At 41.6% G+C, this 14,551-nt stretch overlaps 1 protein-coding gene across 1 annotated transcript; it reads right to left on the minus strand.

Annotated features, from left to right (window-relative positions):
* Positions 1–219: 219 nt before the first annotated feature.
* On the minus strand, positions 220–11,882 carry rab4b (RAB4B, member RAS oncogene family). Its single transcript, XM_049576857.1, has 8 exons — positions 11,711–11,882; positions 7,533–7,613; positions 6,048–6,162; positions 5,705–5,767; positions 4,197–4,351; positions 3,951–4,046; positions 2,885–3,061; positions 220–2,788 (listed from the first exon to the last, which is right to left on the minus strand). The coding sequence occupies exons 1-7, from the start codon at positions 11,724–11,726 to the stop codon at positions 2,946–2,948; spliced, it is 642 nt and encodes a 213-aa protein (XP_049432814.1). The 5' UTR covers positions 11,727–11,882; the 3' UTR covers positions 220–2,788; positions 2,885–2,945.
* Positions 11,883–14,551: the final 2,669 nt, after the last annotated feature.

The following is a 14,551-nucleotide window of genomic DNA, read 5'->3' on the forward strand; positions in this document are numbered from 1 at the left end:
ACTCTATTGTTAAACTTCAGGGTCTGTTAAGTCAGCTGTCTATAAACCTGATGTGTCATACATTATTGCTCATAGGAGAGTAGAAAACGGTTACCTCTTCAGGATCTGATTTACTTTAACTCCCCTCAGGCGACAAAGTGAATCTTTAAACACGAACCTATAGTCACTTAGAGATGACACAGATATCAACATGAACATCAGGAGACAGGTGAGAGGGAGTAACTGAAAAAACAAGCAGTTTACTGGGAATTGCATATTCATTACAATCAATGAGCAACACTCACCCTCAATGGACAATAGACAAATCTTATTTACAGCATAGGTTACTTGAGATGTACAGTAGTATTTTGGGTTGATTATATAACATTAGTTACAAAGCAACAACTGAGTTGGATTGTGTTCATCACATGATTGGTTTCCAGACAGGAAGTGAGAAAATTATGCTTTATCATATGGCTATTTTGATAAGTGCTTATTATGAACTGTACAATAAATACATACAGATGAATGCACGCCGACTCTGGTTCAGCAGCACCCAACCATTTTAGATGACTTGATAACTGAATAGAAATGCCAACTTTGCGAGTGTGAGCGATTAGAGTTCCTGCCGACGGCCTCCCACAGCTCAGGAAGTGAACATCCTTTCATTGCTACCTCCACGTCAGCAGCGGGCAACAGACAAAACAAAACCTCAGACAGCAGGAGTTGTCACCGCGCTACAGCAGCCTTGCCTTGTTATGGCAGAAATTTAGACTCTCAGTTGTTATTTAGTAAGAAATGATAAACATCTACAATTAAAATCTTTATTACAGTATAATGTTCAAGTAAAATAAAACAATTCTATAGTTGCAGCATATAAAACAAAACATGAAAATTCAAAAGTAAAAGTGCACTTGCAGAAGGAGACAAACTATCACACAATGCCAATATTTCATGAAAACTAAAATTTCTCTGACCATCTGTCTCTTGATGTCCTATACTATCTCATGTTTGCACAACTCGCCATCTCTTTCCCTTCAGTGTGCTGGCTCACTAGAGCTTAGGACGCATATGGTTTGTCTGGGAGGACATATGCTAACACTTGAGGAGGAGATGTTAGAAATACGTTTTGCAGGCAGTTTGTTTTGATCTCCTCTCAGCTGGGTCAGTGTGACCTGTTCTCAGTGGTTTCAGACAGAAGCAGTGCCGTTGACTCAACAGCAGGGCTGGATGTTTTTAAGTTATTAACTTGTAACCTCATTCTCCTCCGGCAGCAAACCGTGCTGTCGGTGTTGCGTGGAAAGAGGAAACCACGTTCAAGTGGAAATTCCCTGTTTCTCTCTGGGGCAACGCAGGGTCTGCTCTGAGGAGAGAACATCTGGGTTGGCTCGGCAAACTCAGTGACATTTAGTAGCGGAGCGGAACGGCTTCTCTGCTTCAAAAAGAGAAGTGAAAACTACCTCAAAAGGTTAAAAACAGCATCCTGACTTTAATCAAGGTGCACTTACAGCCTCGCATGCTTAAAGTGACGAGCCTCTGTGAGGGAACTGTGTGGGCAGCATGAAAGTTTCCCCAAACATGGCACTGAGGCAAAACCAACTGTGGTTTCCTGTGACGTCCCTCGCGCAGAATGTGCAGCTTGAATTAAAGGGAGGTCGAAAAAATGGAGAGAGAGCCCAGCGGGAGGAGTCAAAGGCATTGTTAGTTTTACAAAGATAGACGACCCTTTCTTAACTTTATAACTATGGGTTAAATCTGATGATGTGAATTTACTGACTTTGGGAACTTTGGAGTAAAACAAAGAGCAAGAACTCTTCTTTGTGCTTTAAGTTGACCCACAGGCTCATTTATGTGGATGTACAGTGGAGTGATTGGACCATTCCCTTTGACAGCAGAGACATGGTGACTCGGAATAATATACCGTAGATCCACAATATCAAGTATATTACTAAGGCCAACACTCTGTCATAATAGTGCATCTTAATGCAAACTAAAAAGTCAAATGACTCAACGTCACACACATCTCAGAGCAGGTAAAAGAACTGGGCTCTACATTTTAAATAACCTTAACTACACCGATAAGCTGCTTCCATTCAGGTCAGTCTGCAGAAACCTTTACAAATTTACACTGTATCTGCTTTTTAATATGTCTACATGAATTCTAAACCAAAATCTGTGCATGTTGACTTCATTTTACTTTTAAGAGGACGCGTTTCGACTGTTTATCACTTAGTCACCATCAATGACAGGCTGAATTTACAATGAGTACAGTTAACTCAAACAATGGATGATAAAAAGCAAAGTGCCTTTATGAATATTAAAACTCAAAAGCGCTGACCAAACTAAACGTGAAACAGAAGTGGATAGGTTGAACGATGAATATGCGCAAAACAGTTTACCGATAATAATTTACAAACGATGATGTGCAAACAAAGAAAGCATGTAGGTGTTACTAAAACCAGAATGAAAAGCACAGAGATAAAACAACAGCCCATACACACAACCCGTGACTCGGCTTTGTCTGGTAAGTCATTTAGAAATCTTTCTTTTCTTTCTTTTGTTTTTTTTTTTGTTTGTTTTTTTTTAACAGAAGAAGATTCCTCTTCTTTATGATCCCAGCGTGTTCACACTGAGGGGTTTCCCTGCCCAGACACAGGGGCAAAGCTGACCCCCTCAGGTTCGGAGTAGAGAGTCTTACCAGAGGTCAGGGGTCAAGGGTTGCAGTGATCGCCATGACCACTCATCCAGGTGATCCAAGGTGTGTGAGACTGCGGAGAGGAGGGTCCCACACACCAAAAAACACCCGGAGCTGGAGAAGAGATGAGAGGGTGATGACTGACATGCTCTTACAAGAAAAGAGAAAGAGAATTCAGGTGAAGTCTCTTGTTGATGACACACTACTGACCTGTAGGGGGCGTCCCGTCTGTGTGGGCCTGTGGGCTGAGGTGAGGGTGGGGCCCCGACCCCTAGCAATTACACTGCTGCTTATTCTGTGTGGTGGTGCCTCTCGGCTGTCGCAGCTGCCTCAATGAAGCATCTCCATACTGGATACCTGAACCCATCCTCTCAGGGTCCAACTCACCTTTGAAATGAACCATAATGACAAATTCAAGCAATGCAGACATATTAGTGTATAGCAGACTTAACGCACATCCACAGGGCTCGTGCAGTTAAGGACAGAGATTAGGGCTGGGCGATAGAACAACTGACAACTCCACAGCTCCGCCCCCTTCACTCACCTGCGAGCTCTCCAGCAACACTCAGAGAGACACAGAGCTGCTACTCTTCTTAATCTGTCTGTAAATTAGTGTACAGTGCGACATCGGTCTATATGTTGCATGTGCTGCGCTGCTAGTTTGTGTGTGAGGTGGATCACAACGTGTCGCCGTTCTTCTTGGTAGCTGTAATCAATTTTGTGACTGTTTAAAAAATGCAGCGACAACACAGATGCTAAATCCGCCCTCTGCCTCTCTGTTGATGCTATGTGCATAAATAAGATTAATAGCCTAAATACATAAAAATATTTAAATCTTTTTCCAGCACTAGACTCATTTGAAAGGCCATGGAAAACGACTTTTTAACACCACCCACAAAGAACTTTAATTGTTCTAAACTAAAATGGATTTAGGCCTCTTGATACTTTTATACTCATGTTATAGTTTTGTGTCCTCTGCTGCAAACCTTTAAACCTCTGTAGCTCCAGTGCTACGTGCAAAGGCATTAATGTGCAGCCCTGCTTTTTATTTTAAATAATTTTTCATTTACATATTGTGCAGCTGTGAAAATCCCTTTCTTTCCATTTTATTTCGATCACAGTCTTTGACTTGCAACTGAACATGGAGCCCATTTCGTAAAAAATACAGATATATATTGTGTATCGCCAGTCAGCCTGTAAATACCAAGATATGAATTTTTGTCTACGTCGCCCAGCCCAAAAAGAGATCATAGGTAATGATAAATGAGCAGTGTACCTGAATCTATCTTGTTGAGGATGGTACGAGCGCACTTCAGGAAACCCTCCTCAACATTCTCCCCTGTCAGAGCACTGGTCTCCAGGAACATCAGCTCTGCGTTGGCAAAAAAAAAAAATTAGGATGGAGGAAATAAGAGTAGAAAAGTGAGAAGGAGAAACAGATGAAAGAATGGTGTGGCACAAATAATGAAACGCAAGCAGGAGACAGAGACTTGTATAATAATGGAGATGTGACATCAGTTACCATTCTCCTGAGCAAAGCGCGACGCTTCCAAGAAGGTCACCTCTCTGTCTGCATCCAGGTCTTTCTTGTTGCCACACAGGATAATAACAATGTTGGGGCTCGCCAGAGTCCGTGCATCTGTCAGCCAGTTAGTTAGAGCGTTGTATGTCTCCCGACTGTAAGATAGGGCAGCACAGGTGGCCACATAGTGCAGTACAATTTATTGCTGGTCGTAAAGGATCCGCCTGTAACACATTAAGCTCACATGACTCCTAGTTAGTGTGTCAGAGCATACCTTCCGAAACTAGTCTGTTTTACTACTCAGCTCACTGGGTGCATTGTGACTTAGAGCAGTCTGTTGGGCCCTGAAGACAGTCACAGAACTTTCATGGATGCAACCAGATAGCTGAGTTGTTAGGGCGAGTGTCACATGGGTGCAAATGCTTCAAGAAGTCCTCAGTCCTGTCATTCCCCTACTCTCCTGTCTCTCTTCACTATCAAATAAAGTCATAAAATGCCGGGGAACTAACCCCAGAACTTTCATGAAAACTTCTTTGGGTTGAGGCCACTGGTCACCATAGAGACAGGACCCTGGTGTTCATAGTAACACGAGGCCAGTGAGGTTAGCAGAAGGGCGTGGATCGGCAGAGTGATGTTTAACAGCTGTTTTCACACGCAGCCAAAGAATGACGTCACTCCTCATCTACACACAGCCACAATCTGATTCACACCATCTCTTTTGGTTTCAGCTGCCTTCCTGTCCATCTTCCTGCTAACCTTCTCACCTGTGAAAAGTGATAAATGTCTCCATCTCTTCCTCACCTCTCCCCTCCTCACTTCACTCTGCTTTTCCGTCCCCCCACTCTCCCTGTTTTCCCCCCTCAGATGACACGTTCTGTGATGGACTTTTGCGTTCCTGCCTGCTGCTGCCTGCCAGAGGATGCCTCTATATTAGAGCTGCCGCCACTCTGCACTCCGTCTCTCCCTCCACAAAAGCCCCATACATTCTCACAAACACAAACTGTATTACATTCCTGTCTTATTTCATTACTGCGCTCGCTCCGTCTTGATTTCACAACCCCCTCTATAGCTACACAAAGCTTATGAAATACAGTCCTGTGAGTGTATTCCAGTATTCATATTACACTGCATGGGTCCCAGTATACAGTCATTAAATTGCACAATTTCTGGAGGTGCTATAGACGCATAATAGTTTTTTGTGACACCTCACGGACTGAAAACTTCAATACAGGTGCTAGTAAAAAATAAAGTGAAATACTATACACATTCATGGGTCAGTAACTTTGAATTTCAAGTCCAGCCAGATCTGACTTTAACCCTTCAAGATATCATCGTTGTGAATGTCTAACTATGATGTATTTTTTAATGACTATTTCATCATTTAATGAGGAAAAAATGCCCCACAATATGGGAAACATCATTTGTAAGTATTAATTGTGTTACACAAATTTGCAGTATAATTAATTTGTGGAAAGGTAGAAGAACAGGAAGTGTAGTGATTGTTTTACCTGGTAATATCATACACAAGGAGCGCTCCAGCTGCCCCTCTGTAGTAGCTGCGTGTCACAGAACTGTGAAGAAAATGCAGAAATCTTGATCAAGATATCATACCTTAATATCAGCCTGTGAAGATGACTGAGAAACCGTCTTTTGCTTTTAACTATTATCATCAGTCAGGCACTAAATGACTTGGATGGAGCTGCTCAGAGGTTTGAGACTGGCATCTCCACATTCCTTTTGAAGCTAGATGTTGCCCAAAGACAGCACGTGTTACTCACACGGTAATTCATGTTAACCTTGTATTTCTAAAAAGTCTGCCAAACACTTAGTGGGAAATATTTAGGCGGTTACCGGAATCGCTCCTGCCCAGCGGTGTCCCAGATCTGCAGTTTGACCGTCTTCCCGCCAACATTGACCACTCTGGAGCCAAACTCCACGCCGATGGTGTGGTTGGAGTCCTGTTTGACTGTGACAGGAACGCAGAGAGAACACAGTGAGGTAAGAACAAGTTGTAATGTAGCCATTATGTTTTTTTTTTTTCCAGCAATATTGCGCTCTGTTTAAATGAAAGCCATTTCAACTCTGCTCCCAGAATCGTACCTCTAATCTATAATATGTTGGCGTGTTAAACCGTTATCTTCAAACAGCTCACATCCACAGTGGAGACTAGAGGGAGTCTGGATGAGATTAACTCTGTCAACCTGCCCTCCCTTTCTCTCTTCAGTAACAGCTCAGGGACCCACCATGTCTTTAATCAAATTAATACAAGCATGTGTGTGAGTGAAACAAGTTTTAATTACAAGACATGCTTTCAACGCAGCTTTCACTCATTACCATCTTTACAGTCCTGAAGTTCAGTGAATAGTTAAAACCCTTTGTAGTAACTGATACACTGAATAACAGGTTTATTGTGGACACTGCACACATGCAGTCCAATACCCTGCAATAAATACTGACTGTGTGAAGCTTATGATGTTCATTTATGTTGACACTGTCAGAGAGGTGTAAGCCATTGTTGGTTGGGTTGTTTGTTTTATATTTGCACTATACAGGAAGTGTAAGTTTAATGTGAAGGAATGACTCCTTACACCCAGAAATTAGTTGCGTTTCTGCACTCCTGATTCCCTTGTCTTGAAGTTACTGGATTTTATGAATGGGTTTTTGGTGAGATGCCCAAAATAAGGTCTGTGGTTAAGCTTAAGCAACTTTCATGTTTTGTTCTATGACATAAAATGTCAGTAAAATAACGTTTTATTGAATTTTTAAGCCTTTACAAAGCCTTTACAAACGTGGCTTACAGCCTCGTTGTGGTGGCGACACTGAAGTCATACAACTGCTGTGTAGTTTGTTTATAGCTTAACATTAGCTTTTATCTCTGATCACTACATTTACACTTCAAGATTAATAAAAATGTTTGTTTGTGGAGATTATCTTGCAAAAAAACTCATTTTTTTAACCGAGACAAATTTAGGAATGTACTGTCTTTCATGGTCCCTAAGCCAGAGACTGGTGTCATCATATGCTACACTTTGCTGGCTCAATAATTACCTACCGTGACTTTTAGGAATCTGGATTTACGCTGTCGTTTTGGTTTGATTGCACATGGAGGTCAATGAATAACTTTCTAAGGAGGAAACTCATTGAAAATTTCCACAGAGTGTAATGTCACAGCAAAGAGAGAGAGGGGGTTTATTTGGTGTGTGTGACATGAAACAACTCATTAAATCAACAACACTAATTGTGACCATGTCAGTTTTTGTGTGTCCGTGTAATAGCCCAATTATATTTTCACTCACATCTGATGTGACTAATAGGCTTTAATGAGGGAAGACTTACACTTGTTCTCAATGAACTGGTGGAGGAGGCAGGATTTCCCCGTCCCAGCGCTGCCAATCACCAGGAACTTAAACAGGAAGTCTGCAAGCAGAGGAGAGGAGGTAGAAATCAATGCACCACCGGCATCAGGGGAGAATCTGAACCTGCTGCTCTTTGCACTTCCATCCTCAGAGACAATCCTTAGATTTCCTCTTAATCCCGCTGAGCTCCTACTTGCACACTATCCAACAACCTGAAATTAGCCTACTAATGACAAAGCCTCACATGTAATCAGCATAACCTGCTATTTATGACTCCGATTGAATATTCTTGTTTGTGTGAGGTGGAAAATAACTGTGTCTGAAGCCTTGAAAAAGCACCAGCACTTAATAACACATGAGCAAAGCCAAAGCTTTAGAGTTATTGAACATGGCTTAGGTTAACTGACTTGTGCAGGGATTGAATGACTGCAGCCAGCTGGCTGTACAGATGTTGTTGTTGTTGTGGAGAGTGGGCCCTTGCTCTGGAGAGTACAACCCAGCCTACGCATATGATCCAGAGCCCAAATGACTCGGGCCCCTGACATGCAAGGCCATTTACTGAAAGTACAGACTGCCTTTGTGCTGTGACCAAAGATAGTACGGGGGCATTTACATACGTAGGCTGTGCTTCACTTACAACTAGATATGAAACAAAGTGGTGAAATTAAAAGTGTGTGTTTCTGTGGGATCATAACTGAGCCTGTGTTTGTGAGTAATGCATAAAAAAAATAGTTTAAGAATGACAGTAAATCTGAGAGTGATGGTACATCCCTCAGATTGTGTGAGCAAATGATTGCAAATGACACATTTCCTCCTGAGAGCCTGCTTCAGTTGGAATTTGAAGACAGTGTGCAATTTCGGTTTAAGCTTAAGCGCTGGCTCTGACGGTAAGAAGTGCTGCCCTGGCAAATGATTAGTGACTCCTGTTGAGATTACCAGCAAGGTGAACATAGTGTGATATTCAGCTCCACCCAATCCCAACGAAAACAGTAGTTTAGAGAAAACAGAGGAGGATATGAGATTGATCTTTAGTTCCTGTGTGACATTTAAACTTGTTATGCTAGTGCTCTTTGAGCCACCTTCATCGGCCGACACACACCGCTGCCAGCCGAGTTTGTGGTGCACCTTTGTTTGTTGAAGCGGGTGTTTTCTCAAGCAACACGAGCTGGAGGTCAAATTCATGGTAACAGAACTGCTTAAGCAAAGTGAAGGAACCTACAAGCACTTACAGTTTCCTTCTGCAGCAGCAGTCAGCGTTACAACCACACGTTGTCACCGGTCGTGACAGCAGAATTGACAGAATCAAAAGCTAACAGCTCGGTTTTAAAAGCTTGCCTCAGCTTTTCAGTGTCTTCCCAGACATCACATATTCCCATGCGAGATCTGCATACAACAATCAAGCTGTCAATATGTCAAAGCAATTGGGAGAGAAGATTGCAGCACTGCCCTCTCAACAGCAGCCTTTCAGGCTATTGTATTCTTTACACATCAATATTAAATAACCCCGGAGGGAACGGACTAACACTGTTATCTGCATTCACTTACACTGTCACAACACTTAACATACTCAGGCCCAGATCAACATCAGGTTTGTGTCTGATGTGTCCTCTGATGTAGTGACAAAGTGCACATGGCACTTGCACCTGAAGTTACATCAGGTATTTAACTTACTGTAAGCACTTCACAAGCAAAAAGGTAAATATGGCAACTGGAGAGATTAGATATAAACATGATACATGGAGTCAGGTGTATCAAAGTCCAAAATCTTACACGAGTGTCTGAGATATCTATCTATCTATCTATCTATCTCTATTCATTAGGGTTGCAACCGTATGAGACTTTCACAGTACTATACAGGGCTGCAACTAACGATTATTTTCATTGTGGACTAATCCGTCGATTATTTTTTCGATTAGTTGACTAATCATTTTATCAAAAAATGTGTTAAAATGTTGAAAAATGCTGGTCTGTCTCTCCCAAACCCCAAAATTATGTCATCTAATGTCTTCTGTCATACTCACACCAAAGAGTTTTATTCCACCCTCATGGGAGAGTGTGTAAAGCTGCCAATATTTGAACGTAAGAAGCTTCAATAAGTGTATTTTATAGTACTTTTCTATGAAAAATGACTCAAACCAATTAGTTGACTGCTAAAATAGTCACTGATTATTTTAATAGTCGATTAGTCATTGATTAGTCGACTAATCATTGCAGCCCTAGTACAATAACTATCTCAGAAAATAGCGCAGTTTCATGGTATCACTGTATTACAAAATGATTATTATTATCATCAGTGAGAATGACCCTTAAAGAAATGAAAACAGAAGGGTTATCTGTGGCTGACCAAACATTTTATTACTATAATTCAACCTTGAAACCATTTTTAAAAATGGAAGTAAGAGTAAAAGGTCTTTCTTTTATGAGATATAGTTGAGATCCTCCTTCAAGTTGCATTTTTTTCCCTCAATATCGGAGATAAGCAAATGGACATGGTATGATAATCCTCAATTTTCATGTCACCTTATACCTTAAAAACATCATATTGCTGCAACCCAAATACAGGATGGACATGTTCCACTGTTTATTTCAAAACTGACTAAGCCATTAATCAAAAAGATTATTGATAGATTATCCAATAATGCAATTACATGAAATAGGCTAATCAAAATAAATTATTTCTGATACAATTAGTTGCAGCTCCAGTAACTACTCACTTATTGCCTACATGGAGCAATATGGGCTATGGAAATAGGTTAGCTCAGTTGTCCATTAACAATAACACCAGACAAAGTGTCCAGTATATGTTGTTTTTAAAGGAAGTATCCGTCAAATTCAGAATCACTCTGAAAAATTGTATTCAAAAATAAAAGTGCAAGATAATATTTTCTATTTCCACATCCTGTAAATACAAAATAAACTAATCAAAGAGTGCCATGCGGAGCAAAGTCCAAATGAATTAAAAAATATAATAATAAATTCCCAGGTGGCCCATTTAACCTGGTCATGTACTTATTGTATTCATATTGCCTTTTGCCAGTTCCACTACTGGTCCTCCACGAGAGCAGACAGCACCGGAGACTGAGATAGAAATCAATAAAAGGCTATTAAAGCTACCATTAGCGCTGGCACTTTTACCTAAATACTGCCCACTGGGATAAAGTTTCATACAAGGAATGAGGGAGACAGGGTACAAGTAGAAACACAGATAGAGTGTGTGTGTGTGTGTGTGTGTGTGTGTGTGTGTGTGTGTGTGAGAGAGAGAGAGAGAGAGAGAGAGAGAGAGAGAGAGAGAGAGAGAGAGAGAGAGTGCAACAGGAGAGGATGATGGTGTGCCATTTCAAAACACTATCAGGCCTACTGTGCTGCTGATACTATCTGGGAGTCATGTTGAATTAATGTGTGCAGGATAGTTGTAACTGTCTGACAGTAGTGCTGGTGCTCTGTGTGATGTCAGTGCTTTCAAACAGGTGCAACCATGTCTTCTGCCAGCATTAATGTGAAGTGTAGATGGTGTGGGGTGTTGACAGAAGCAAAGTTACTCAGATTCAGGATGTGATCAGATGTGGTAGAGCCCAGTGACACACTTAACCACTGCTGCTCTACAGGTAACTGGGTGATTAGACGCAGTTATCTGACTTCCTCATACAGGCCTTGTGGCTAATGGCTACCTGATAAGTAAAAGCACACAGCACCTTAATGACTGCAACTTGCTTGCAGCTTGCAAGGTCACCCAATCTGCTTGTATTTCAATAAGCTCGGGTTACCCCAGCGGCTGTAAACACTCTCTTCGTGTATCGACATGCTACGGAAGCTTTGTGTCTGAAGTTTGTCCAACTTCTACCTGGAAATGTATCACCATCTGTTTGCTCAGGTTACTGACCGTTTAAGGAAGCAATACACTCCGCCATTATAAGAGAAGAGGTGTCAGTTAATACACACGACACATATTAAGTAGACAAGTTTCTCTGAACGAAATGTAAGCAACACACGTTGGTTATTACAACCAAAACCCACAGACATGATGAGGTGGCAGCCTACAGCTAACCTAAGCTAACCATGTAGCTAGCTAACTAGCCAGTCTGTCTCATCACACCAACCGAACAGTGTCTAACAGCTAGCAAGCGTGAAATTACAGCCTGCCGCCCCGCACAAACGTACCGTATGTCTCAGACATGTTGACCCTCGCCGTGTGAAGGACTCAACCGGGTCTGTTTCTGACTGTTCTCGTGGTGATGTGACAGCTGTGTGCTCGCTGGGTTCACACCTCTTCAGGGTGTTTATCTACGATGAGAGGATGATTCCTTCCTAGCCTCTTTGCTCCGACCACAACCAAACACCGCAGCTGCGTGTGACGTCAGTCGTCGTCGAGTGTTGCCTTCTCGTATTGTTGGCTGTGTAGGAATTTTGACCACAAAACGCAAATCGGTCAAATATGAGGTGTGTTTTCGTGAAATAACATAAATTTATTGAGCTGTGGTATGTACATGGCTCACAGTTTGACCACGTGTCGAGAATTTGGTCAATATCCATGTAGCTTCAAAAGAAAATTAAATCAGATTGGCAAAATTATCACTAAATTCGCACTTGTTTTCTGTAGTTTGTGAAAAGTTGGTTCCTGTTTATTACAAACAAAATGAAAAGATACCAAAAATATTTCACTGACCAGCTGCCATTTTGTTTTGCTGTTAATTTCACTTAAATTCCTAACAAGTCGTTGTTAATACCATAATTCTAGAAAGACAGTGCTCACCTTGAGACCCTGAAGGCACCATTAAATGAAACTCTCACAACCTTTGCCTGATTACCGGCATTTCTCACTGTCAACCAAAGCAGTCTTCATTTAGACCTTATCCAGAATGAATTGATGCAGTTATTTCTATTGTAGCTAATCTAAAATGAAACATTATTAATATTGTATTTACTGTATTTACTTCTATATGTTTGTGGGTGCAACAGCATGCCACAAGGTGGCAGGCAAAGATAAAGGGACTTGAGACCTGATTTTTCTAGAGACAGCAATGTGTAATCTGAAGCCTCAACAAGACATGACATAACATAACATTTTTGCTTTATTTTATATGAATATGATTATGATTATTATGGGCTTACAAAGAGTTTGACTTGGTGATGATTTGCTGCACAACATTTAAACAAGGTGCAAAAATATGAAGACATACAAAAGAAAATGAAGGAAATTTACAATACTATATGAGAAAAGTATACATGAGAATATGTAAACATGTAAGGTTATTAAAGAGACTGTTTTTAAAATTATACAGTTGTGCAGGGATATGTTGAAGCTCAGTGTAAAGCAGGTAAAGGAATATGTGTGAGAGGGGTGATAGTAATGATGGTTGGTTGTATATGTAAATGTAAAGCATAATGTGAATTATTAGTATTTATTTTTTGCATTTTCTCTCTTTAAAATTATATTATGTTGCACTGTTGTTCTTCAGACATCTGCTATGGAAATTGATAGCCTACATGTTGGCTATTCTGCACTAACCCCCATATCTAGGCCAACCCCCCCAAAAGCAATCAGTGTAAAACATGCAGTGTCAAAATCTGCAGTGCAGGGAGTTTTCTGAATAAATGTGATGTCTCTGGCAACAGATGATGACTTTCCCCTGGAAATAATTGCTCAAAGCAATGTCTTGTGAGGTTTTAGAGGAATGAGGAATGTCTGTTGTCTTGTTCTTTGCTTATTCATTCATCACCTTTCCATACCTGCATACACATACACAAGCAGTCACTCAGAGCCCAGGGCGTGGAGTGCAGAGCCGCCCAAGGGCAACAGGTGATAAATTACAGAGCCCTCCACTCTGCTACTATCTCTCCCAGTTCCTCCCTGCCTTTGTTCTGCTTTGGCAGATCCCATCATCCTCCCCAGCCTTGTTAAAAGCTCTTTTCACTGAGATTAAAGACAGAAGGAAACACAAGGCTCAGCGTCGTGTGGGGGCACGGATGTTTTCCTAAGGTGGGCTACAAGAAAGGCTGGCGTCAAAGGTGTGCAGCGGGCGGAAAGAGAAGAGGAAGGTTTTTGATTCCATTAGGTGCTCTGCTTACCTTTGTGGGTGACAGTGCTCATTGTGTCTCTCTTGTCGTCTTCCTTGTGCTCTTGCAGGTGTCATCATCAGAGGTGATATTTGTTTGAACTGCAGGGCAAACAAGGTGCTTGTGCATGTGTCTGATTGTGGGACTGCAGAGGGGCCTGCTGGATTCATCTGCTGTTAGAAAGACATGTAAAGAAGAAAATAGCTATAAAGGGTGGGTGGTGGGGGGAGACCTTTCATGTCTTGTCCAGGCAGTTTCAATCCAAGATCAAAACAAATGTGTTCATGATGAGCGCACTGGGGAAGCCCCACATAAACCCCAACAACATTTACAATGTTTACAACCAACAATGAGTCATTTTCCCGGGGATAATCTGAGTGAATCACTTCTTGAGACAGGTGGGCTCTGCGGTCGGCTGGCATTGATGTAAATATAAAGGTGTCTGTCATATCATGAGTCACAGGCTATACAGTAAAGCAGAGGGATGCCTGCTGTTTTATATACAGACACAAAGGCATTCTATGAAGTAAAGGCTATTAAGACACATGGTGGTATAAACATAGCCAAGAGGCTTGAATGCATTAATGAGCTGAAGCAGGTTTTTTTACTGTACCTGTAGAGGCGCTGTGACTGCAGCAAATCCCAGATCTAAAACCCAACTGTCAAAAACTGAATGAGACTCTCAGACAAATGGTTATGTGTGTTGGAGTGCAGAGCGAACAGTACAGCTCTGATTCAGACTGAGGGGGTGTATTCATCCACATACCTACTCTGCACAGTAGTGCTTGTGCAACTGTTTGTTTGCACGCTAGGGTTCAAGCTTCAGTTTCTATCCCACCTCACTGTACTTTACTCTGCACTGCATAGGTCGGTGAAATCCCTCGTAAGTTGCCACACATTAGAGCAGAAACCCCAGGCTATTTGAGTTAGTGTAAGTAAAGGGAA

This window comes from Epinephelus fuscoguttatus, linkage group LG5 (assembly GCF_011397635.1).
Source record: "Epinephelus fuscoguttatus linkage group LG5, E.fuscoguttatus.final_Chr_v1".
In the NCBI taxonomy this organism is placed as follows: Eukaryota; Metazoa; Chordata; class Actinopteri; order Perciformes; family Serranidae; genus Epinephelus; species Epinephelus fuscoguttatus.

Excerpts from the sequence above, each read along its gene's own strand:
- rab4b (XM_049576857.1), bottom strand. Across the intron at positions 6,163-7,532 it reads CCAGTTCATTGAGAACAAGT|TCAAACAGGACTCCAACCAC; the intron begins GTAAGTCTTCCC and ends TTCCTGTCACAG. Across the intron at positions 4,352-5,704 it reads CTTGTGTATGATATTACCAG|TCGGGAGACATACAACGCTC; the intron begins GTAAAACAATCA and ends CCTATCTTACAG.